Raw genomic sequence first — 25,041 nt, forward strand, 5'->3', positions numbered from 1 at the left:
CTTGGCTGGTTTCCTGCACTGCGAGGTCTCCTGGTTGGTTAGAAGCGCAGGAAACCCAGACGGACAACATTCCGATGAGCGGTCCCGACGAATGAAGCGGTCCCGAATGGTGAAAGCCCTCTGGACGCTGGATTTTCATCCCTGCTCCCGGAATCCGTGACTACCAAGCTCTATATAGCATCGCACTTCTCGACATCGAGACTTGCAGTATCCGTCTCTTTCTGACCGTCCAAACTCTCTTCAGGTAGTCGGTTCTTCTCCCAACTGCACGATGGTAGACTCTCCCCTTATCCTCATCACTGGCGTTACTGGTTTTATCGGTTTCCGAGTCCTCTTGGATGCTCTTGAACAGGGTTACACTGTTCGTGCAGCTGTTCGTTCAGCCGCACAATCCTCCTTCATTCGCACTCATCCCAAACTCAGCGCCTTGGCTCCTGGAAGCAGATTGTCTTTCGTAGAAGTGCCAGATCTCTCTCTTCCGGGAGCTTATGACCAGGCCACCAAGGATGTGACTTACATCATTCATCTCGCATCTCCACTTCCTTCGCCCTTGCTTGATCCACAAACTGGGATTTACGAACCTACGGTCAAGGGGACTGAGAATATGCTCAGTGCTGCGCTTCAGACGCCTTCGGTGAAGAAGCTGGTCATCACATCATCGGTGTTTGGCAATATGCCTTTTCCTCCAGGCCCTGCGAAGGAAATCACTCCCGAGACTAGACAGCCAGATCTGCAAGGTCCATTTGAGTCAATGCTTCCAGCATACATAGGCGGCAAGATCAATGCACTAAATGCAATTGACAGGTTTGTCAAGACCCACAAGCCCTCTTTTGACATTGTCAATGTTTTCCCAGGCTTTGTCTTTGGTCCTGATGACAAAGCCCTCAACGTCGAGGATCTTACCGCTGGCACCAATAAAGTTCTCTTACCCATCTTTACTGGAGGATTTGCTGACTCTGCTTTGCCTTCTGGCGTTGCTCATGTTTTTGATGTTGCCAAGGTTCATATGCTGGCTTTGAAGGCCGGTGTGCCTTATAACCTCGGTGTCACTCAACCACATGTCTTCGACGATGCCTGGAAGATCATCGAGAAGCATTTCCGCAAGTCTGTGAAAGAAGGGGTCTTTACCCAAGGTCGTCAATCTACTGTTCCAGTCAACTGGAATGCACATAAGACTGAAATCGATCTCGGCATCAAGTTCAAAACTTATGAGGATATTGTGGTCGATGTAGCTAATCAGTATCTTGAGCTGTCTGGTGAGGAGAAAGCTTGAGTTCTGTGAAGATGATGTCCTGAGTTGGAACCAATAGCGACTGCTAAACAAATGGAAAAGTGTATAGAGTGTTTTTGCTTCCTGGCACATGTAAAGAGACTTTTTGTCCTTGCCAAAGCTCTTGCTACGGGTGTGATCTGACCCTACTCTTGTAACTGGTCAACGTGGATTAGATGCAACGCTACCATTCACAAACTTACCACACATCGACGCGGAATCGCAGTGGAAAACTGTAGAGTCTGGGATCAGAACAAAAGTTTCGAGAACACCTGGATCGGAATATAGGTTCTGCGGTGCCTTGTTGACGCTCTGCCATTTCGTTGTTTGATAGCCGAATCTTTGCCTCTTCTTCCCTACCCTGATTAGTGTATGCTGAGTTGCAGCTCTACCCTCTTGTTGTCGCAGCAAGCATAATCTTGATGGCCCTTGTCCATCTTCTACAGACTAGAAGCACGGGGATCGAACCCTTCCATTGACGAGTCGATAGTCCGAATTCTTTCGACTAGTTTTTGACCTATTTGACACTGCTTCCCTCTGTTTAATCTCCAATGGCTCTTAGATCATTTCTTGTCTTTTTCTAACACACCAGCACAAATATATTAGCCCTTCACAAATCTGCATAAAGCTTGTACAAAGCCTTCCACAATTCCGCCAAGACTTTTCACGAATCTTCACAAATCCTCAACTTTCCACCCGCCAAAATTCTCCACCACCACCACCACCACCACCACGTACCCACCACCTCTAGGACCAAAACAAACACCCTCTCTGCGCTTATACCATCGAGATAGTGCAAGAAACAAAAAGATACCGACGCCCGTGTGATTCGAACACACGCCCCCGAAAGGATTTGATATTGGTATAACTGGTTGCTAGAAAGCAATCATTCGAGTCAAACGCCTTAACCACTCGGCCAGAGCGCCAGAATGTGCTAGTTTGTGCTTTGTATGAATATAATCCAGATACTACGAGGTGAGGCGCATCGTCGAGCAGATTCTAAGGTTAGAGGCAAAAACGCAAAGGATAGGTCAGACTGTGCTAGATTTGATGCAAAGAGTAAGGGGGAAATGCTGGGTGCGTGTAAATCTTGGCGGATTGTAGACTTGGCTTTATGGAGGTTGTGCTTAGCGAATTTTGAAAAGAGATACCAGTGGGAGGTTGTTGCGATCAGCTTGGATAAGAAGTGAGTCGGTTACCCAATTTCACAAAGAAAGTGAAAAGTTCCCCGCGGAGGAAGATGTTTGTCGGACTGTCGAGTTTTCAGAATATGTTGTTAATTAATTCATCTGGATTCTCATTTGACATTATACACACAGCAAATATGATGGCTGGCCAGCCTCTCTCGCCTGGAGTATGCACCAACCTCCTTTCAACAATGCTCCTTTCCTGTTTGCCATTGTTCCTGTTTCCATCATGGGTATACACAAGAAACCTCAACACATCGTGCCCAAAACTCCTCAACAACATAATAAACAAAGAAAGAGAAAATGAGAGTGAGAAGGACTTTAATCGAAGAAACTCTTCTGAGTAGGTGTTTTGAGGTCTCCTTGGTTGATGCCTAGACCAGCCAATCCTTTGAGGACGGGTTTTCCCATCTCGAGTACTGGGCTGGGCAATTCGCTGTCTTCGCCTTCAGTGGCTGCGCCTGAGGAACTCACGCCGTCGACTGTGTCCTCTGGACTACTCATATCGTGGTGACCAAGCAGGAATTGTTTGAAGCTGACAGATGGTTGTTCGTCTTCTTCAACATCATGGCGTAATTGCAATCGTGGTGGAAGGGAAAGTCTCAGTCCTGCTTGGGGTTGCTCGTCGTCTTCACTTCCAACGACGCTGACCTCGTTTAATCCGTATCCATCTCCAAAGTCTAGCTCTTTTTCTGCGGTAGGTGTGGAATCCAGCTTGACCTTCTCAATCAGCTGAGACAAGGTACCAACGCTGGTTGCACGTTCAAACGCCTCTTCTTCAATCTCCATGGATGTAGGTACGCCATGCAAAATGCAGCAATTTCTTTCGAGATATTGTTGTAGTCGGTATTGTTGACGATCCCAAGACTCCGTTACCAAGCGTAAGGCGGCCTGAATGTCCTGGTCGGTAAGCGAGACAGATGGTGCGGAGATAGGTGAGCTGGCAATGTTGTTGACCTTGGTCTTTGATGGCGAGAACGGACGTGACGATACGAGTGGAGTTGTGGTATGCCGTGGTGAGGATGATAATGATGGGAAGGACGGAGGTGCTGGTGTAGTGCTGCGATTGACCGTCCTCTTCATGCTCGCAAGGCCCTTACGCAAGGCTGACGAGGACGAAGACGAGGGCAGTGGCTTGGAAAGAGGAGCAGATACAGCAGGTTTGAGAGGTGATGTCGAAGCAGGTACTTCATCACGTATCTGTTTGACCTGTGTCTCCGTCTGCTTCAGAGCTGCTAAACGGCTTTCATCCATGTAAGGCATATAGACCAGTGTCGTGTTCTTGCCCAATGCGTTGATCATGTCGGTGAAAGCGGAAAGAGGGATATCGTTATGCTCGCAGTGCAGTTCTCGTAACGTGCTGTTTACCTTCAGAACTTCTGCTAGCATACTAGCACCAGGCAAGCCTAGTCTCTGATACTGAACTCGAAGGACATGTAAGCCTGTATTGTGGCGAAGACCATTCAATGCCTGGTTGAGCCCAACGCCGAATCGTGAAGTTTCTAGTCGCGAATCCTCTCCTGAGATGTCTAATTCTTCGAGCGTACAGTTTTCCGCAAAGAGTGACTCTAGTGCACGACTTGTTTCGTCGTTAGCATCACTGGGTAATGTCGTCCTTGAGATGTCGAGATATCTGATGCTCTCATTCTTTTTCACTGCATTGATGAGATGTCGGAACACAGACTCTTCGCGATACTCGATGGCACGAAGGGTGATGTGAGTAGGCGTCGAATCGTCCGAGATCGCCTTACATAGGTGATCGTGATCCTTTGTGATGTTGTTGTGACTTATGTCAAGATGGAGGGAACGAGGCTCAATCGATCCTCGCTTAGTGGCGCGCATGATGGTTGCAATGTCACTACCGGACATGTATGCAGAGTCTAGGTACAACTCACGAAGGGTGTCAGACTGTGGATGCTTGAGATATGTTGCGAGAGCCTGGATCGTGTTCTCATTTAGAGATGTGCCGGTCAGCCTAAGCTCTTCCAGACGCCAGGTAAGAAGAGTCTCAGCATTGAATAAAGGTTCGGCTCCTGAAGTTCGAGATGCAAAAGAAAGATTGAGCTTGCGGATAAATCCAAACACACTAATTTGTCCATCGAATACGGCTGGTGCGAGTCTTGCAAGGTTTCCAGAGATATCCAAGGCTTCCAGAGTGTTGTCTTGGGCGCGAAGAGAGTCCAGAATCAAACTCAGTGTACGGTCAGTCAAGGAACATCTGCTCAACTCAATGGCGCGGAAGTGACAGGCTTTGTCACTAGCTGCACCAACTAGGTAATCAAGATCAGTCTCACTGAGGTGAATACCATTCAGTGCGATCCAGTCCACATTTGTAATTTGATGCTTACAAAGTGGTGAAAGGGCTTCGACCACACCGCATCCGATATCCTTGACTCTAGCCTCCGAGTCGTCAGTGTAATCTGGAGGTTTTGCGATAATGCATCGAGAGAAGTCCATTCTTCGAAGCTTCTTGTTCGTCGCAGCCAACGCACGAACTTCCTGAACCAAAAGACAAGATTGAGTAAGCTCTTCTGTGGTCAGACGGATAGGAGTTCCTCGTTTCGTTCGAGTGCAGACATGCTCGGAGCCGTAAGTGTCGTGAAGTCCATTAAGTACATCAAGTTGAACATCAGCAAATGAGAGCGAGTTGAAAGATTCGTTGTATCGCAAGGCCCGCATGACAGCTAGCAACTCGGCTGCACAATAATTCTGTCGACGTGCATCTGCTAATGGCAGTAGTTGGAAGCGGGGCGCATCCTCGCACGAGTAGTCAATGGTATAGCAGATATTCGATGGGTTGACATCGTAAGCAATGCAGTATGCCGTGAGCGTACGTTCGAAGCAGCAATGATCTTCCGTATCTGAGTCCACTGTAGGAGGAAGCTGATCGTCAATTTCCTGTGGGACGCTAAATTTGAACATTCGAGAAGCACACTCCGGACGAAGGACGTTTTCGACATGGTGAAGACGAAGAGCAATATCGTGAGAAGCCAGGGAAGCCAGATATAGCGTCTTTGGTCGTTTAAGAGGTTGTCGAAATGTGAGCTCGAAATGATCATCTGATTGACTCACTCGAATCGCCGTCAAGTTGAGGATACCATACGATGTGGGGACGTTGCTTGCTGACAGAGAAGGAGATGAAACGCGACTGGTAGTCTTTACTAGAGGTATCACATGGACCTTGTGGATACCTATGGCCAAGAAGCAAACTGTAGATGCAATTTTCGACAAGTCGTCGGTGGAGGATCGCGATTTTGAGAATTGGCGCTGTATGACCTTGTAAATGGCATAGTTGGCAGGATCGTAATCATTCTCACGCTCAACAGCCCTTGCGGCATTTTTCGAGTTGACGACAGAGATAGGATTAACATCTTGTAGTCGGGCCTGGTTAGCGGCCTGACGGATTGAGCGCAACCACAAATCACGATCCTCAGAATCTCCAAACTGCATTACCATGGCTGAAGCCTGTGATCCTTCCTCGTCGAGGTAGCAAACCTCAATGGCAAAGTAAGGGCGACCATCATCGAGCCTGTGAACAGCGACAACATGACGGAGCGTGACCCTGCCTTCCTTGTCGCCTGAAGAATCCGAATGTAGAGATTGTAGATCCTGAGAAGAGCCAATGGAATTGGTTGAGCTATGACGGATTGTCGGACTTCTGCCAAATGGAGGAGGGACACTGCCGATGGTTTCGGCAGCTTTTGACTGATTCTTATAGCGCAAGATATGGGTGTCTGTCAAGACCAGGTACTCTTTCTTCTTACGAAACATGCTACTACTGGTCTGCACTTCGCCATGGTGTAGCACGCGTCCTTTCCGGCAATTGTTGGTATCAAAATCGGCCCAGTTGATGGATGGAGTTCGGCTTGAGGTGGTAGTCAAAGGAGTGTCGTCTTCATGCATGGAACGCATGGATCGCAATGAGCCAAAGACAGACGAAACAGGGCGGCCGCCGCTACGAGTACTCAGGGAAGGACGTGTGACTGGTTTGGGAGAAGGTAAGGTGCCTGCTGAGATAGGCGAAGGATCCTCATCGTGGACCAGCTCTGGTGAGGATTCAAGATTGGTGACAAGAGTGGGGCCGCGACGCTTCTTCAAAGTCTTGGAGGAGTCCTTGTTCAGCTTGTCCGGAGAGTCGCGCGTGGTGGTAGGATGAATCTGGGTAAAAGAGGGAATGCCGAAAATACTGCGCCTCCGGCCGGCGTGCTCCCGACTACTGGAACGGGGCATGACGGACGGCGCTCGAAGGAGAAGGAGAGATTACAAAGAAGATGTCGTGGAGGGATCAGGTCAGGCGTGGTACTACTGGGGCATAGCTGGCTTAAGTCCGAAGATCATGGCGGCGGGAGATCAGAAGGAGAGGGAAATTAGATGATCCGACAGCAAGATGAGGAATTGGCGATGGACGTCAGAAGGAGAGCGATGGCAGCATGTCGACGTAGAGTGGTCTTTGCTACTGGTAGAGAGAGTGATGTGAAGTTGAGAGAAAAGACGAGCGGCGCAAAAGATGGTTCCTCGCGAGCCGGCACGAATTGAACTCTGAATGTTCTAAAACCAGCCCCAACTTCCAAGACGATCAACAATCGCTCGATTTGCGCCTCCGTCAGAGGCGGGCGTTGACGCACCGGAATTGCTACAAGCCGGTAGCTGCTTGGCTATGCGACGTGCGCGTTTCGACAGTAGGGCAGCTGATCGAAATCTAGTTTGAGAAGCCCTTGTGTGAGTTAGATGGGATAAATCAAGAAATAGTCAGATGACACGTCTGAGTGACATGTGTCAGGGCACATCATAATGAAGCCTTGCTGTGCGTACCCTGGCAGAATGAAGAGCGCATATAGCAGAGCATTATTCGTTAACTTGCTGTATGTAAACGTTCAGTAGCAAGTCTTAGAGAGTGCTTGCTCTCCCCGGCCACCGGCAAACCGCTGGGTCCGAAACAAACCTAACGCTATCGATTAGAGAATAATTGGAATGCGCATTGGAGGTTAATTCTGTCAGTCAGAGTCGCCTTTGCGCGCAAACGCATATCAATAATTTCGATGCCCAGCTGGTGCACTCAAGGCGTCCGCCCTCTCCGGCCCTTCCTCACACCTTCGCGTTATGTCTGTCAACCACATCGCCTGCGCCTCTTCTCGACTATAGCGTCACGCCAGCTCCGCCACTCGACGCGCCTGCTGTATGCTGGAGCCAACGACCATGACAATGCTGAGACGGTTCCCTACAAGCCTGTCACTTCCGAAGATGCGAACCAGACCGCCTCCCAAGACAGCCCTCAAGACCTGTGGCCTTTCAACAAGGAAGACTTGAAGTCGCCCGAAAAGAGCAAGAAGCTGGAATCACATGCCAACAAGTACGAAACCGACGATAAGAATCAAGAGATTGAGCACTCAAAAGAGCCCGAAGCAGATCCAGATTCGAGCTCGAGCGCCGAGTTCAACCTCAACAAGAAAACACAACCTTCAAATAATAATAATCGTCGCCGGAACTGTTCGCAGCCATCCGAAGAAGATGGCGAGACCACTCCCTTCCAATCTCCCAAGCAATCGAGTGATGATTCTTCGGCGACCGCCGAAGCAAAGAACACTTTGATTGACTTCTTCAAGTCGACAGACCCAACAGCCACTTCTTCTCTTTACGATGGAGGCGCGATACAATCTTTGCGAGATGCCATGCTCTCCATCAAGAGTGATCCTATATCCTTCCCGAGAAGAACCTTGAGGAGGATGCGCACTAGACGCAAGCGTTTTGTCAACAGTCCTGCGCCCCAGACTCCTGAGCGTATTGCCAAAGCAGAGAAGAAGAGAGAAGCTGATGAAACCCGTGCACGCAAGCACTTTGCCCAAGGCATAAAGACTATGGACGCATCCAGCATTGAGATGCAGCGCCTAGATATTGACCAGCCGCGTGTCCCTCGTTTACATCATGGCCTCGATCGCGTACTTTTCATGCAGGGCGTTTACCAGCTGCAAGACAGACGTTCCAAGGTCTACAACTTTGATCCCTACTTACAAAAGATCATGCCCGTGACCGAGTTCGATTACGACGCGCTCACTGCCTACAAGACCTCTTCTCAAGACAATTTCCTCTCAGAGTTTGCCAAAAAGCATGGCAAGAAATATGTTGGCTCTACTTCCAGCATGACAAGCACCTTGACTCATTTTCATTATCTTCTCTCATCCTGGCGAAAAATCAATACCGACATGTTCTCAAGAGACTTTCCAGACACACTGCAAAGTTTCACTGCTCTCAACCGTACACCTACTTCTATCTTTCTGAGACGTAAAGACGATACTTACGCCGTCGACGCCGACAAGGAGTACGATGGCGCCAATGTCCTCATGTTACTAGGCAGATCCATGGAAAAACTCTTGACCATGCCGACCTCTACATTTGAGCGATATAGAAAGGATAAATCTAGTGGTGTCTCTGAGGTTGAGCGGAACCAACCCGAGGCTTACCACTACTCCTCGCTGGGAGACTTCTTGTTACGATCACAACTCGACGCTCAAGATGATAGGCTACCCGGTACTGGCATGTTCGATCTCAAAACGCGTGCTGTTCTTCCAATCCGTATGCAGTCACAAGATCACGAGCCAATGACAGGATATGAGATTACACAAGCTCAAGGTCAGTACGAGAGCTTTGAGAGAGAGTATTATGATATGATGCGTAGCACTGCACTCAAGTACTCTCTGCAAGCTCGTATGGGACACATGGACGGCATTTTCGTTGCATATCACAACGTCAAGCGTATCTTTGGCTTCCAGTATATAAGCCTCAATGAGCTTGACCGGGCTCTTCACGGTACGCCTGACCTCACCCTAGGCAACCGTGAGTTCAATCTCAGTATCAGCTTGTTGAATGAAATTTTCAACAAAGCCACTGAGAAATTCCCTGACCAGGTAAGTATTTTTGAGTCCTACCTTTGACGCAATACTGACAGTAACACAGTCTGTTCGATTTACCTTCGAGACCAAAGCTGCTGAAACACTTCCATCTATGTACATCTTTGCAGAACCTATGAGCGAAGAGGACATTGAAACCATCCAGAACTCGCAAAAGGAAAAGATTGCCGAATGGGAGCGCAATCTGCGTGATCCGGCCTCAAAATTGAACGAAGAGCAGATCAGTGAACTTGCAGAAGAAGATGGTGATGACACCGCGAAGAAATTCAGCGATTCTGAGAGCGGTTCGAGCCAGGCATTAGCTGAAGGAGATGTCTCTGAAACCAGACCAGGAACATCCGAAGCTCAATCAGAGACAACTGCACAAAATTCACAAGCCGAGAAGGATTCCATTGTCAAAGAGATCGAAGCCATCTCTCAATCTGAGTCAGAGCCTCAAACAGAACCAGGATCACAAAAAGAGGAAGAGAAGCCATTGCTGGGAATGGTTCTCACAGTTCGTTCCAAGGTCAACGGTGTATACGTCGAGCGACCAGAGAATCTCAAGAAGAACCACGATTGGACAATCGAGTATAGTTTGACAGACCTCAAATCAGGGCAGGCATGGAGAGAGTACAGAGCCGCACAGGCTCGGCGCAGGAAGACATATCAGAAGCTCAACAGCAGACTCGACAAGTCGGATCCTGACAGCGCTGAGCTAAGTTACAACGACCATTATATCAACATGCTCAAGGATCTGAGTGAGAAGGGCAGGAAGATGAGGGCCACTCTCGACCAGAAGGCAGCAAACAAGCCAAAGATTGTGGTTGGCATGCCTTATGACAAGTCTTCGAAGAGCCAGATGCCGAACACGGACGATGTGAGCATCGAGAGTGTGGACGATTACTTGACATGGCTGTATAAGGAGAAGGCATGAGTTACATAAGAACTTTGTGGATATAACATTTAGAGGATATTGTACGATACATTAGAATTGACGACCAGACGTTTGACTTGTTACAAAATGTTGTGATTTCCAAATGCTCAACCAGGGTGACTTGACAGTGTGGAGAATTTGTGAATAGAGCATGACGTCGCAAACGACTTCCAGGCAGCGCATCGCACAGCTTGTTCGACACCGAGATACCAGCACAAACGACGTGCGCGCCAGCAAGTCATAGCTCTATTCATTCAATCGACATATATTCAAGATGCCGCCAAAACACCGCAATAACCGCAACTCGCACCCGCGACCTGCTGCGCACCATCACCACGTTCCCTCAGACTACGACACCGACACAGCATACGCAACAGACGCCATGACTTCTCTTCCTCCAGCGGCACCTATTCCAGCGCGCACAAACGAAGAACTGAACCTCAGCGTGCTGCAACGACACGATCCTTCGGTCCACCAAATCCTCTCAGTCGCTCCATTCGCAGTCGTCTACACTTTCAATCCAGCCTCGTCGAGTTGGGAGAAGCAGGGAACTGAGGGCACATTATTCGTCTGTTCGCTTCTACCGCCGGTTGGGGGTCCCCAAGTTGAGCGATACAGTTGCATTGTTCTCAATCGTCGCGGTCTCGAGAACTTCTCTAGTGAACTGTTCTCCGCCGAGTCGGTCCAAGTAACAGACGACTATGTCATCTTGCAGGTCGAAGGAGAAGATGGAAGTGCAAACATCTATGGTCTCTGGATCTTTGCGGAAGAAGGAGGAAGTACGGTGCAGACAAGAGTGGTCAACGCTTTGATCATCCAGGAATGCGCAAAGAGAGCTGAGGATAGCAGAGATGCTGCTGCTGTGGCCGATGTGGAAGAAGAGTATGTCGAGGAAGAACTGCCGCCATCGCAGCAACAGCAAGCACATCAACTACCACCGATACAGCATGAACAAGCACCAGAGCCACAGAGACATGAGTATGAGCAACAACTACAAAGCCAACAACTCAACCTGCTCCATTTCTTCAAGAATGGCCAGCAACAACAACAGCGCCCTACCCTCGGTACACCGTTCCAATCCTATGATCAACAGCAGTACTACAACATGCAAGAGCAACAGCAACTCGAGCAACAACGGCAACAGCAGCAAATGCAAGCCATGCAGCAACAACAAATGAACCAGATGAATGCACAACAATGGCAAACAGCTCAACATCAACATCAGTATGCCGCGCATAACCCTACACCTCCTGGATTTGCACCTCCTCAGCAACATTTCCCGCAACAGCAGCAGCCTCCTCAAGCACATATTCAGCCGCAACCCCAAGCACAAGCTGATGTCTTGATGAGCTTGTTCAACAATGCTAGACGTGGGTATTAATGAGGTGTTGCAATCTTTTGCTATGCGAGCGATATCTTCAAGGATGGTGGAATTGCGGAGATGTGCTCAAACAACAACAAAGATACCCAAATCGCTATGATAGAGAACCTCGAATGTCAATCTTTCCTGGCAATCAGACCTGTCTAGAGTTCCTCGTGATACCCAGAGCTTGTAGTTGAGGCGGTCTAATTTCGGTGACTTTGCGAAGTGTGACTGTCTACTTATTCACTCTTGCTCTGCCATTCGGTCTTTCCAGGCAATCGTTCATATCGTTACTTCTCGCGTTTCGCCAGAGTCGAGCCACTTCAATTCCCCTCGCGCTCCGCATGCCATATCCTAGAAGTAAGCCAGATATCCTTCACTTACCATACTTTGTCTAACCCATCTAGCATAATGAACATGGCTATAGACCCTTTCACGCTCATCTGCGGCATCAATACCTTTTTTACCATCCTCAACATGCTAGCGCCAAAACTTTGCCGGTACCTCTTCATCGGGCTAGCACTTTCTCTCTGGCGATCCACCAACACGACTGCAAAAGATGTTATTGCATCGTGTGTCAAGGACCAGAAATGGGATTTTCGCACTTCTTGTAGGGTTAATAGTGCAGTGTTTGGGATGCAGATTGTGGTGTGGACTATTGGGGTCATGTGTGTTTTGGCAGAGTTGGAGAGTTTGGCTGAGAGTTTGGCTGGGAGAGTAGGAACAAGACGCAGAGAGGATAAGGATGGGAGTGTGGTTGAGAAGGAGTAGATACAACAAGACTTGAAAGAAGGAAATTGAGTTATGAGAGAGGTGGTGGTTTGGGGAATACGAGCGTCTATCACTCTTCTGTTATTCCGGCCTTTCCGAGCGGTTGCTCCTATATCTCTAGAGCAGCCATCTTGCAAAAGGCAGCCATTCGGATTCGACCTCAACACTTCTCGAAGAGAGATCAAACAGACTCTAGCAGGTTATTACAGGCTTCACCAACCACACTTGCCGACTCCGAAACTAACCACCTCAAAGCAACCATGGAAAGCAGCAACTCCCCCTTGGCCGTCCTCCTCATCATTGCCGTTTCCGCAACAACATTTTACCTGTTTGCACCAAGAATGTTTCGCTTCTTTTGTATCGGAGCTGGACTTTCATGGTGGCAATCGGCTCCGGTCGCAAGTTTTAAGACTACTTTTCAGGCTTGTACGGCCGATCACCACGGAGATTCGCATTTCCAGGAATTTGAGTGTAGGGGCAATGTAGGGTTTCTGGTATTGCAGACTTTAGTATATACAGTTGTTGTTATGTGTGTTTTGAAGGAGCTGGAATATATTCTTAGGAGGAGAGAGGGAAGACAGGTAAAGTAAGCTGTGAGTTGGGATAGAGATGAGAAGAGCAGATTAAGTTGTGATCCAAGGTGGCCTAGGAAATACGAGCGTCTATCACTCGTACTCTGTTATTCCGGCCTTTCTGAACGATTGTTCTCATATCCCTGGCCATCTTACAAAAAATAGCCACTTCGATCCATCGTGCTTCTTGTAGAGACAACAGACTGTACCAGGTTACTACACACTCACCAATCCACCTTATTGGACTTAATCTAACCCATCTCGCAGGCTACAGCAATCATGGACGTCAGACAATCCCCTATAGCTCTCATCTTGATCCTCATTTTCTTCGCTACAACATTGTACTTTCTCTCAGCAAGAATGTTTCGCTTCTTCTGGATCGGAGCTGGAATCTCATGGTGGCGCACGGAGCCTACTGCCAGTCTTATGACTACTATCCATGCTTGCACGTCGATTTACTATGGAGAGTGGCATATGACATATGCGTGTAGGAATGACGTAGCGATGTTGATGTGTCAGTCTTTGATCTTCACAATTGCTGTCATGTGTGTTTTGAAGGAGGTTGAATATATCGTTGGGAGGAGAGAGGCAAGGAGCGTGAAGTAAGCTACGGGATGAGAGCTGTGAGGCTGGATGGAAATGGGAAACGCGCGTTGAGTGCTACTAGATGTTGCCCGAGCACATGACAGAGAATTACCATGCATATGAAATTGGAGTTTCCTATCATTTGAGCTGATTTTCCAATTAGGATGATATACCTTGTTGCTGGGTAATAGCAAAGATGTAATGATGGAGCCAGGGTGTTACTGGCGACAGGACCGCGCGTCGTCGGTTTGCGATAGAAGCTCCGTCACCATCTAAACCAGACGTACACACGACTTGCTTACGAACTTTGCGAGAACCCCTCTCATTTTGAGGTCATGCTCAGTCGGACGAACAAGATCAACCTTCATCTGCAACAGAAACAACAAGAACGACAGTAATTGATCCAAACGAACGGTCATACGCAGCTCCTAGACCCACCGCGAATCCACTTCTAGACACCGCAACAGACCAAGCCCATTCAAATGTCACACTCCCGCGACCACAGCACCAGTTCCAGTTCCTCATCGTCCAGCATGGTACCTCAATCACCCTCCGCAACGACTGGTACACTACACCACGTCCCTCCCGTCTCAGCTTTCGAAATCGGTTCTTTGTCCACCAGCACGCCAAACCTGCTACTCTGGATCGGCGGCTTGACAGATACATACCACAGCGTCGACTATGTCTACCAACTAGCCAAATCCCTGCCCCAAACCTGGTCGCTCGCCCAAACAAACCTCAGTTCCGCAGGAAGCGGTTGGGGCATTGCGTCCCTCTCTCAAGATGTAAACGAGCTCTCGTCTCTAGTCCACCACTTCCGCAGCCAAGGAAAGAAGAACATTGTGATTATGGGCCATTCAACGGGTTGTCAGGATTGCCTGCATTACTTTGCTTCCGAAGACAAGAGAGGAGATCGTGCAACAGTAGATGGAGTAATCCTCCAAGCCTCCGTCAGCGATCGCGAAGCCATAGCAATGGACATGGATCCCAAAGATCTGGAACACGCAAACACCATGGCAGAAACCTGGTGTAAAGAAGGAAAAGGCGAACATATCCTCCCCTTGTCCCTTACATCCAGCAATTTCGGCAGAAACCCTGTGACTGCAAGACGTTGGGTGTCTCTGGCTTGCAAAGGAGGAGAAGACGATTACTTCTCTTCTGATTTGCCAGAGGAGACACTGAAGAATACGTTTGGTAGCATTGATAAGCCGTTGTTGATCTTGTATGGTGAGGAGGATGAGTATGTGCCTAAGAGTGTGGATAGGAAGGCGCTGGTCAATAAGTGGATTCCGTTTGTTAAGGGAAAGGTGGGTGAGCAGAGCAAGGAGCTCTTGGGTGGTGCAAGTCACAACTTGAATGGTGATGATCAAGAGGTTGTTGATGAGCTTATCAAGAGGGTTGGTAATTTCTTGACTAGCATTTGAAGAAGTATGATAGAAATATAGATAGACTATATCTGAATGATTGTCACGTTTGAAAAGCAAGGTCTTCGTCCGTTTTGTATGCTGTATGTTTCCAGCGGTCAAAGCATATGGCACGGTGAGCACAGCGCATTCACGAAGCACAGACAGAACAATAAATGAGAGCGAAAAAAATCCTTTCTTTTTGGAAAAACGACTGGTAGAGCTACTTTTAATCCCTTCCCAAGCCATAACTTCGTCTCAACACATTCCGACCAACAGCCCCAGGAACCAACACTTAGTTCTCGTGGAGGAGGGTCTTGAACTCGGCAGCGGGAGCAGCGGGCTTGCCCTCGGAGAGCTTCTGCTGACCAAGACCGGCCTTGGAGAAAGCAGTAGCGTAGGGGTTGAGGCGGAGGAGAACCTGCTTGTTGCGGAGAGGGTTCTTCTTCTGGACGTTGGTGCGCTTCTGGACGGCACCACCCTTGGCAGGGCGGAGGACAGACTGGACCTCGGAAGAGTTGATGAGCTTGGCAATGTCGGGCTGGGCAACAGAGTTCTGGGGAAGGAGGAAGTCCTTCTTGAGAGCAGAGGCCTCAGTGGTGGAGCCGTAGATCTTGTCAAGGGCCTGGAAAGCGGAAGAGGTCCAGACAATGAAGCGACCGAGGTGACCACCAGGGGCGAGCTGGAGGAGGTTGAGGGAGAAGACGGTGCAAGTCTCAACACCGGGGATGTTGCGGAAAGCGGTAACGAGCTCCTTGCCATCCTCGCTGGGGTTGTAGACAACGAGGGGACCACGGCGCTGGCAGTGGCGGCGGTTTCTCAGCTTACCCTTACCGGCGCGGAGCTTCTTGGAAGCCTTGACCTTCTCGAGGTCAGCACCGGCACCGACGGCCTTGAGGAGGGCGACGGCAGCGGAGGTCTTGGAGATGGCAGCGTTGCTGAAGGCGGTCGAGTTGACGACGAGAGGGACCTCAGGAACGGTGGCAACCTGGTGACCACGGGCCATCAGGAGAGCGGCGGAGGAAGAGGCAGCAATGGCAGAGGCGGTAGCGAAACGCTTCTGGCCAAGGTTGATCTTCTGCTGCCACTTGCGCCAGACCTTGGTGGGGGCGAACATGCGACCGGAACGGCACATGTTACCGAAGGCGGCCTGACCGGCACGGTGAGTACCACCACCGGAGACACGGGGGATACGGGCAACAGCACGGCCTGGAGAGGGATTGTGTTAGGAGCGGTATTCTTGGCGTTTCGAGATTTTCGGCGTTGTCTTCAAAACGTACCGGTACCCCAGGACTCAGCAGAGGTCTGGTGGCCAGCCTTCTCGCTCACGGCGTAGGGCTGTCTCTTGTTCTTGGCCATGCCGGTGTGGACGGACCTGTACAGGTCATGTCAGTCAATTGCGCATTGTCGGTCGTGTGGGCGCGGTTTATTCGTACTGGACAATGTCGGGACGGATGGGAGCCTTGAAGACATTGGGGAGAGGGTGGCTAGCCTCGCCGGCCTTGCCGTCGGCGGAGATGATGGAAACCGTGGGTCTGCTGGTCATTTTGGCGGTCGTGGATTGTTCGTCGCTGTCGTCGATTCGAAGGGAGAAGATTCAAAGTTGAAGACTTTGCAAATGTCGGGGGTGCGACTCGCTTAGCTCAGCCAAAATCTTGGCGCCTTGTGGTTGGTCAAAGCTTTGATCCTCATCACGACCATCTTCGCAGCGACGAATTGACTCGTCAAGAGTAAACTATTTCCGACAACCGAGTCTGCTCAAAGACTGTCGAGATGTACTTGAGTACCATAATCCCAGAAGGATGAAGTTGACGAGAGCTTTGAGTAAGACTGAGTGAGCTTTGGGTCGAGCGCTGCTTCCTGCCTACACCTTTAGCCGCGCTTTCCTCTCGAAGAACACCTCAGTTCGCAGCCTGACCAGATCTAACCTCCTTCACCCTCTATGATCCTTATTTCCTCTCGCCTTGTGTGTATGTCGTTATTTCCACCGTCTTGGTCACTTCGAACATCATGCACGCTAGCAGTATGCATGTCTCTTCGAGATGCAGTCATGGGCGCTTGCGGCTCTGTCTTTTGCCTTGCCGCATAGACAGTCTGCGCCGCAGGATGTTGTGCTATTCACGCAGACTTATCTTCGCGTCTAATATCCTCACAGTATCGACCAAATCATCGTCAGGCACTTTGCACTTCATCCTGCATGAAGTGATGCATGTTAGAGATATGCTACCTCTGGCCGCTCACAGCGTCTATCTCAGGAAGATCTTTGATATGCTGCTCGGCCTCTGCTATCGAGCTCAGCCATGTTAAGCGTTTACCGATAAGCCTTCGTCTTGTCCCCTGAGTGTCCACCATACTTGTCTCTCCCAAAGAGTTTCTGCAATGATAAATAGAGTGAGAAAACTAGAGACAGATGATCTCCTCATTGCCCAAGAAGAAGTTAAGGACCAGAAGGCACTCATTTGAGGCCAGTCAGTCTCAGGCTTCCATTCCTCACGTTCGTCTCGCTGGTTACTTGTGTTTTGAGTGTCGTGTTGCAATGGCTTCTGCAGACAAGTCAGACCACTGGCGGGGTCATTCTCGCTCCCAGTATCAACGATCTGCTCTTGAGCAAAACCTTTGGCTATCTTTGCGCTCTCGCAATCATAGCCGTGGTATATGATCTTCTCTGGAGTTGGAATGACCTTAACATCAAGCGAATGGAACTGAGTCTCGCCAGAGCTTCGACGCTTGCAGCGATCGGCTATCCATGCTACAAATATCACACCCTTGATAAATTACCAAATTACTAGCATGCAAGAGCTCATATCTTAGCCGCCCAATGTTGTGGAAATTGTTGAGCGCATTACGCATATTGGCTTTGCCGCAATGGTGGCGGCTACTGCGGCGGCTACCTGCAGCCTGGATTCGCGTCTCTTAGCTCAGAACGATTGGCCATAATGGTGCAAAAAGTACTTCAAGATGACAGAGGAGCGCCGCAACTCTTTCAATTGAGACTTCGATACCTATCAATCTGCATTCAAGTCATGTCATCGAAACCAGACTCGCACATTTACGTCAAGACTTTTGGTTGTGGTCAACTACGATCGAAGGTCTCTGAACAGTCAATTGAGCCTTTGATCCGGACAAAGGATGAAAAGAAGACATTGCTATTGTCAGAAACCAAGAAGCAATGGCAACCATTGACCCAAAAAGCATACTTTCTTGTACCGACTATCTTAGCTTCTGGAGCACTAATCGGTATTCTTCAAGTCTATCTGGAACGCAGCAATCGAGATACAGGTATCTTATTTGCTCCAAGGATCAACGACCTTCCGCTGAGCCAAACGTTCTGTTACCTGTACTTGCCAACGATCGTGGCGTTGGTGTTGAGCTTCGTCTGGACCTGGATCGACCTTGATATCAAAAGACTTGAGCCGTTTGTTCAGCTCTCCCGTTTAGGAGGCGCTCTGGGTAAGGACTCAGTTTTGCTGCATTACCCTTTTGATTTTGTGGCTTTCGTACCCTTTGCTGCCATGAGAAAAAGGTACATAATTTATCCAGCGTTGTAGAGTATTACTGACATTTGAAGACACTGGCCAGTGTTCTCGGCTTCCTTAGCCGTAGTTCTCATATTCTGGGGACTTACTCCTCTACAATCCAGTATATTCGCAACCAAGATGGTCGACAAGGTCCTAGAAGTACCTGCAATCTTATCTACAACATACCTCTCATTAGTTGATCAGAAAACCACATTGACTGGGCTGTACGCTCAATCCGTTTATAACATTGCATGGCTGAATGAGAGTCTGCCGCCATTTATGGATCGGCAAGGTATGCTCGCGCCTTTTTCTCTAGCAGAAAATCTGACGACAGAGACGAACGAGACATGGACGACAAACACACGTTTCTACTCAGTCGATATCAACTGCGAGGAGGTTGGACGTAACATGTATAACTCTTGGGGATGTCACTACGACAACTACTATATGAACCTTGATGCCACCCTTCTGGAACAGGATCAATACAGCACAATGTATGTCGGATATTGGTACGAGGAGAGTATGGATTCGTACCTGTTGGGTCAATGCCCAAAAGAAGCGAACCAGACCTTTCTTGTACGCTGGCTATCTGGAGAAAGTATAGGACCTGTCGATAAAACTAACCCTCAGAATTTTAACACTACACTTTGGTGCAGGCCAACTTACTGTACGTTTTCTACTTGAAAGGCATTGAACTCATATTTTGCAAGGATCCAGTCCAACTGACTCAAAGTGTCCCGCAGATCAGCAGGAGGTCAGAGCTACTGTTGTCCCTCCGGAGATGCACGTCCTGGATATTGTGCCTGTTGGTCCGAAGCAGCCACTACCCGGAGACTTGATCAATATTACTGATTTTGAATGGAGTATGAGTCAAGGCTATGAGAAGAACAACAACCGAGGAAGCTATCCTACTTCGTCATGGCCAGATCCAAAGGAACGACTCCAGTCTAACTTCCCAAAGCTTGTATGGAGCGACTATCTGCCAAATCTGGCAACATTCGCACTTGGTGCATACCAACGACCCCTAGCAGACTATCTTGACGCCGAGACTCTTCGAAATTCTTATCAGGCTGCTTATCGTCTACTGCTTGCACGAAAGTTGGCTGACATATTGTCAAGCGACTTGAGCCATACCGAAACAGTGCTCGCAACACGACAGTACCAAACGCAAACAGTGATCATGGTATCAACATTCGTCTACATAGTTGAAGGACTACTGGCAACCACAACCATCATTGCTTTGCTGATATTTATCATACCTTCATGGAGAAAAACTAATCTCGTATCTGAGCCTTCGAGTATAGCCTCCTTGATGACTCTCACTGGTAACGATCAACGTATCATTAAAGCCACTCGTGAGAAAGATTGTGCGACATCTCGAGAGCTGGAGAATCTCTTCCAGGACGCTACTTTCCATCTGCAACCAGCGAATGATTCTCAAGAGAGCACTCTCAGCTATCTTGGTCCTGATCCGCAAATATTACCTTCAGACAAAGCAAACACCAAATCATTGCCATTACTGCCTATCGAGTTGTCCTGGATCTTCGGAGTTGCTTTCCTGATGCTTCAAGGCTCAGTCATGGCCGCGATGGCATATACTTACATCAGGGCACAACTACAAGATGGTAACGTCTTCGATATCTAGGGTCGACTGTTAGCTAATCGTAGAAGGTCTACCTCTTCCGTCCAAATCTCTGTTTGCCAATCAGATTGTCATCAAGTATCTGCCGATGGTAGTAGGCGCTTTCTTCGAACCAATCTTTACATGGCTTACTAGGACTCTTTGCATGCTTCAACCTTATGAACAGCTTCGCAGAGGCGATTCAGCACCATCACGCTCAATTGACGCGACCTACAGCTCTTTGCCACCGCAAGCTGTGATGTTCCGAGCGCTGAGGACCGGACACATCTCCTTGGCCTCGATTTGTTGCATCATGACGTTCCTGGCGAACGTAGTTTCTGTAGCATTCAGCAGTTTGCTGTATGAGCATACCGTCCTGTTTCCAACGTCGCGAAATTTCACCGTGCCATATCAGCTTCCGATCAATGGCTCTGGAATACCTCACTCTTATACGAATACGACCTACGATCACTTTTACATTGCCATGTCAAATCTTACAGCTGGTACACCTCTGCCAGCATGGACTGATGAAACATTCTTCTACGTACCATTTCAGGGCTCAGAAGGTCGTAACGCGTCTGCAACACTCTACCGTGCGATAACGCCTGCCGTCAGTGCCTCTTTACATTGCTTCCCAATGTATCAAAAGTTAAGTGGAAAACACTTGACATGGGACATTCCAGCTGGCAGCCCGAGTTGTGATCTCTCATCATTACAGACTTACGAGACGTTCGAGTCACAGATACCCGAAGCTATCGAATATCTGACTTTCATGAACACTGTCACGAGTGACAATCATGTTCCGGACTGCGAACTCACTGTCCTAGCCGGCTGGTGTAGATCGTCCATGGAATTCTCGCACCAACCCGTTAACGCATCTTGGATTGGTTGTCAGCCTCAACTCCATGTCGAGCTTCGCGAAGTCGTTGTTGACACTCCAGGATTTGTCCAGTCCTCGAAGCCTATCAATGACACTATGAGCCACGATAATCAGCTCCTCCAGGATGGCTCCAAGGATATTTTTGATGCGTTCCACGCGTTGCTTGCATTGTCGGTTACTCCCAAATATCCATATGTGTCTACCAGCCCGTATCACAACGACTCGTACCCTAGCGACTTTCTCAATTACCTGATGGCCCAAAAATTGAACAGCTCGGCAACTCTAGATCCTCACCTTCCGCCACCATCTTTCAACACAACTGCGCCAATCATGGAAGCTCTGTATACTAGGATGTTCGCAATTGTGCTCGGCTCGCGCATCAATGATATTCTACGACCCACAAACCGGGCAATCGTTGTCGCCGGCTTTGTACTGCATCCAGAGGCGCGGGTCTTTGTCTCGTCGCCCATGTTCATCCTTTCCGTCGCGATATTGGGCGTATATATCTTGTTCACGATCATGTTGTACATCCGTCGACCATGGAGAATCTTACCTCGTATGCCTACAACCATCATCAGCCAAATCCCTTTCTTTGCTGCCAGTCACGTGCTACAAGATCTTCGGGTCATGTCAGATGCATGCAAGAGCGAGCAGAGTGCCAGTGTCCGAGGGCTACGACAAAGATATGGGTATGGGCGCTTCACAGGAACTGATGGAAAAGCGCATATTGGCATTGAGCGAGAACCTCTCGTGCAGATTCTCACCAAGAACGATTTGCGTCTGATGCAGAAGGACACATCATCATTGTAGCGCTCAGAGATGCGTTAAGCAAGACAGGCGCCTTCACAAACAATAACACAACGTCTTCCTCCACTAGGGCTCTGTATACCACTTTTCGTGTCATGCATCTGTGATGGAGTAATGGAAAGCTCGGCGGCTCAGTTCGTACCACGCTGCATGTGCACACGAAGCAAAAGCGAGGTGTTACAGGTCTAAAACATGGCCGCTTGTTTCATGTTAGCGACTGATGTTCATCGGGATGTGGCTGCCGGCAGATCTGGGGTCTGAGCTTCACCACACGTCCCTTCCGAACGTTCCTTCTGCATTGTCTTTACACCAACACTCTGGGAAGAGATTGTTCTTCACAGGCATGGCAAGATTCTTGCTGTCGGCACATAAGAGTGCTAACAGAGTCATTCGTTGTCTTCCGTGTCTCACGCGATAAAGCAGCAAGGGAATTCGGCACAAAGATTGCTTCTTTGTCACTCACTCCTGATGCACAGACGCGCCGCGTTCCGAGGCTTGTGCATCTCCTTTTCGACCGCCTTCTCGCCTTTGTCCCTTGATTGGACAAACCCAAGAAATCGTTTGCTCCTATGTATGTACGACGGGAAAATGCTTTGAGCCAGTATCAACCTCGACTGTGGATGCGCCACAGCTCGTGACTCTACTAGTTTTCGAGTTGTGCAAAAGAGTCTATTCGAACAAAGCCTGGCTGGAAAGGAATGACTAATAATATCTGATACGGATTGGCAGGCAGGCTGTGTAGGTGACAGGAGACACAGGAGGCAGATCGAGGTCTAAAAACAACGCCTCGTCATCAGCGTCAACTGTTGCTGTCTCGCCCAATTCTGGAGACTGCTGTGTGACCAGAACCAAGCTTTACCGTGCTGCAGGGGCGGCCTTGACCGCCATCGTCCTTCAACACACGCGATCGGCCATGCGCAAACTTGCACGGACATGTGCAAGATTTCTTCATCCGTCTTTTACAGTGGCTTCGCGTCGCGCTTGGGACGACTTGACAGCTTTAGTTCAGTCTCACCAGTACAGCAAAATGCCTCCTGAAAAGGCACATCTGGCTTCCTACTGGACATCAACGGCCCGCAGGTCTGTGGAGCATGACCAATTCCCTTCCAGAGTTCAATGTGTAGATCCCCACTATGCAACTTGGCTAGTTTACGCACAGAAGCCGGTGTGTGCTTGACCTGCATTTCGCAGACATGTGGCGGGAATAGGGATATTCACCCTTTGCAAACAAAATCCTATATAAGAACAGTAGGTCCCTGTGACTTTCAAACTTCCCGCTCCCTCTCATTGTCTAGTTCTGCTTTGGAATCGCCTGGTGCAATTCCTATCACATTCTTTACAGTTTGCAAGAACGTCACGCGCCAGTCACTCTTTCCGCTTAAAATTCTTTGGATTCGCTTACTCGACCTGGTTTAGATCTTGCATTGTCAGGTGTGTTCACATGTCTTTGATCCTTCGCAATCTCCATCATCACTGCATTTCCTTTTCATTGTCAGGACTATTGTTCCATGCTCAATGCATTTTGCATTGTTTCTTGTTTATTATCTTCATTCAAGATTTCATTGTGCTATTGTGCTATTGCATTGGGACATCATGACGTGCTGGCACAACACATATAATCCTCGAATATTCCATCCGTACTGCCTGAGACAGACATACAACTCGAAGATTCTTGAAACCAAGACACCTAACACAATTTCTATCCAGTTCTACAACTCTCGAATCTCAAGTCGCATAGCAGGTCTAGCGATATAAAAGCATTTCAAAGCCAACCTTCTTGCACCACATTCTTTACCAGAACTTCAAAATCACAAAATGTACGCCTCGACTGTCCTGCTGGGCTCGGCACTTGCCCTGATTGCAAAGTCCAATGCCCATGTCGTAATGAACACGCCTACACCATATGGTTTCAGCACCCTTCAGACCTCACCTCTCAACGGTGAAGGCTACAACTTCCCTTGCCAAAGCGGAAGTCGTGCTAACGCTTTTGATGCAACTGGTGTTTACAACCCTATGAAGGTCGGCCAAGACAATGACCTCAAATTCACCGGTACTGCTGTCCACGGTGGTGGCTCTTGCCAACTCAGCGTGACTTACGAGTACCCCCCTCCTGCCGACAAGTCCAAGTGGAAGGTTATCCACAGCTATATCGGTAGCTGTCCAGCTAACGCCCAGGGCAACATTGCTGAGACTGGATCTGACGTTGATGGAAGACCAACTGGAGCTCAATGCACTGGCGACAACCAAAGCGAATGTCTCAAAGACTTCAAGTTCCAAATCCCAGAGGGCATGAAAAATGGCAACGCAACTCTCGCCTGGACTTGGTTCAACAAGATTGGTAATCGTGAGATGTACATGAATTGTGCACCTATCTCGATCACGGGCGGCTCCGACGATGACACTTTCTTTAACAGCCTTCCTGAGCTCTACGTTGCCAATATCCCGAATGAGTGCAACTTCAATAGTGGAAGTTTTGTTGTCGGTTTCCCTAACCCTGGCAAGTTTGTTACTTACGGTGAGGCTGCCACAGCTGGCGACCTGGGCTGTCCTACTAGCTCTGACAGTGCATCTGGTTCCGGATCAAACTCAACTTACTCCTCAGCTTCTCCTTACGGTGCCAGCTCTCCTGCCACAGCTCCTACTTCTTACGCCGCAGCTCCTTCACCATATGCTGCTGTCCCCACCCTGGCCACAGTTGCTAGCGCTGTCCCCATGCCTTCTGGAACTGGCTACGCCGGATCTTCCAACAGCACTTCTGGCGCTTGCTCTGGCGGTAAAGTTTCATGCCCAACCCCCGGTTCGGTCATCTGCATCGACGAGAATACATTCGGCCTTTGCAACATTGATTACTGCGCCGTCCCCCAAGCAGTGTCTCTTGGCACCACATGCTCAAACGGCGTCATCTCGAAGCGTGATGTGGTTAGAAGAAGAAGCTCGAGAATTCATCGTCACATCCCCGCCCACATTCACCACAAGCACAGCTTTTAAGCGAGTCAACAACTTTTACGACGATACTTTTGGGATCCGGTATCCTTTCTGCAATGATGGGAATTGTTCATATCTGGGATGAGGCGCAAGTCTCGGGGTTATCTTCTTCTTTAGCATGCATGGCTTTTGCACTTCATGAATCAATTCTTTCTTTCTGATCTTCAAATTGTCGTCTCTGTTATTTTGTGTTCTGTTTGTGAACTAATTGTGAATCGTGACCATGTGTAGATGGGTACGGAGAGCTCCGAGGTCGAG

General features: G+C 49.0%; 8 protein-coding genes across 8 annotated transcripts; 6 read left to right on the forward strand and 2 right to left on the reverse strand.

The window, feature by feature from the left end:
* Positions 1-271: 271 nt before the first annotated feature.
* M437DRAFT_45581 (cinnamyl-alcohol dehydrogenase) lies at positions 272-1,273 on the forward strand (the record flags this gene model as incomplete). Its single annotated transcript, XM_041021112.1, has 1 exon — positions 272-1,273. One exon carries the CDS (start codon positions 272-274, stop codon positions 1,271-1,273), a length of 1,002 nt encoding a protein of 333 aa, XP_040880792.1.
* A 1,505-nt stretch (positions 1,274-2,778) lies between these two features.
* Positions 2,779-6,687, reverse strand: M437DRAFT_46189 (leucine rich repeat protein; the record flags this gene model as incomplete). Its single annotated transcript, XM_041021224.1, has 2 exons — positions 2,779-3,397; positions 3,575-6,687. 2 exons carry the CDS (start codon positions 6,685-6,687, stop codon positions 2,779-2,781), a joined length of 3,732 nt encoding a protein of 1,243 aa, XP_040880793.1.
* Positions 6,688-8,333: 1,646 nt separating this feature from the next.
* On the forward strand, positions 8,334-10,278 carry M437DRAFT_45685 (Pet127-domain-containing protein; the record flags this gene model as incomplete). Its single annotated transcript, XM_041021126.1, has 2 exons — positions 8,334-9,359; positions 9,409-10,278. The coding sequence occupies 2 exons, from the start codon at positions 8,334-8,336 to the stop codon at positions 10,276-10,278; spliced, it is 1,896 nt and encodes a 631-aa protein (XP_040880794.1).
* Positions 10,279-10,693: 415 nt separating this feature from the next.
* M437DRAFT_9733 (PH domain-like protein) lies at positions 10,694-11,041 on the forward strand (the record flags this gene model as incomplete). The annotated part of the gene is made up of 1 exon (XM_041029108.1): positions 10,694-11,041. A coding segment is annotated over one exon (348 nt), but the record flags the coding sequence as incomplete, so codon positions are not given.
* Positions 11,042-14,102: 3,061 nt separating this feature from the next.
* M437DRAFT_83489 (DUF1749-domain-containing protein) lies at positions 14,103-14,993 on the forward strand (the record flags this gene model as incomplete). Its single annotated transcript, XM_041027944.1, has 1 exon — positions 14,103-14,993. One exon carries the CDS (start codon positions 14,103-14,105, stop codon positions 14,991-14,993), a length of 891 nt encoding a protein of 296 aa, XP_040880796.1.
* A 274-nt stretch (positions 14,994-15,267) lies between these two features.
* On the reverse strand, positions 15,268-16,518 carry M437DRAFT_46158 (uncharacterized protein; the record flags this gene model as incomplete). Its single annotated transcript, XM_041021219.1, has 3 exons — positions 15,268-16,181; positions 16,253-16,347; positions 16,409-16,518. The coding sequence occupies 3 exons, from the start codon at positions 16,516-16,518 to the stop codon at positions 15,268-15,270; spliced, it is 1,119 nt and encodes a 372-aa protein (XP_040880797.1).
* A 1,477-nt stretch (positions 16,519-17,995) lies between these two features.
* Positions 17,996-21,801, forward strand: M437DRAFT_46060 (uncharacterized protein; the record flags this gene model as incomplete). The annotated part of the gene is made up of 4 exons (XM_041021198.1): positions 17,996-18,495; positions 18,541-19,157; positions 19,234-20,120; positions 20,149-21,801. The coding sequence occupies 4 exons, from the start codon at positions 17,996-17,998 to the stop codon at positions 21,799-21,801; spliced, it is 3,657 nt and encodes a 1,218-aa protein (XP_040880798.1).
* Positions 21,802-23,640: 1,839 nt separating this feature from the next.
* On the forward strand, positions 23,641-24,711 carry M437DRAFT_28992 (uncharacterized protein; the record flags this gene model as incomplete). The annotated part of the gene is made up of 1 exon (XM_041019149.1): positions 23,641-24,711. A coding segment is annotated over one exon (1,071 nt), but the record flags the coding sequence as incomplete, so codon positions are not given.
* Positions 24,712-25,041: the final 330 nt, after the last annotated feature.

The sequence above is a fragment of the Aureobasidium melanogenum genome, assembly GCF_000721775.1.
Source record: "Aureobasidium melanogenum CBS 110374 unplaced genomic scaffold scaffold_7, whole genome shotgun sequence".
Lineage (NCBI taxonomy): Eukaryota > Fungi > Ascomycota > Dothideomycetes > Dothideales > Saccotheciaceae > Aureobasidium > Aureobasidium melanogenum.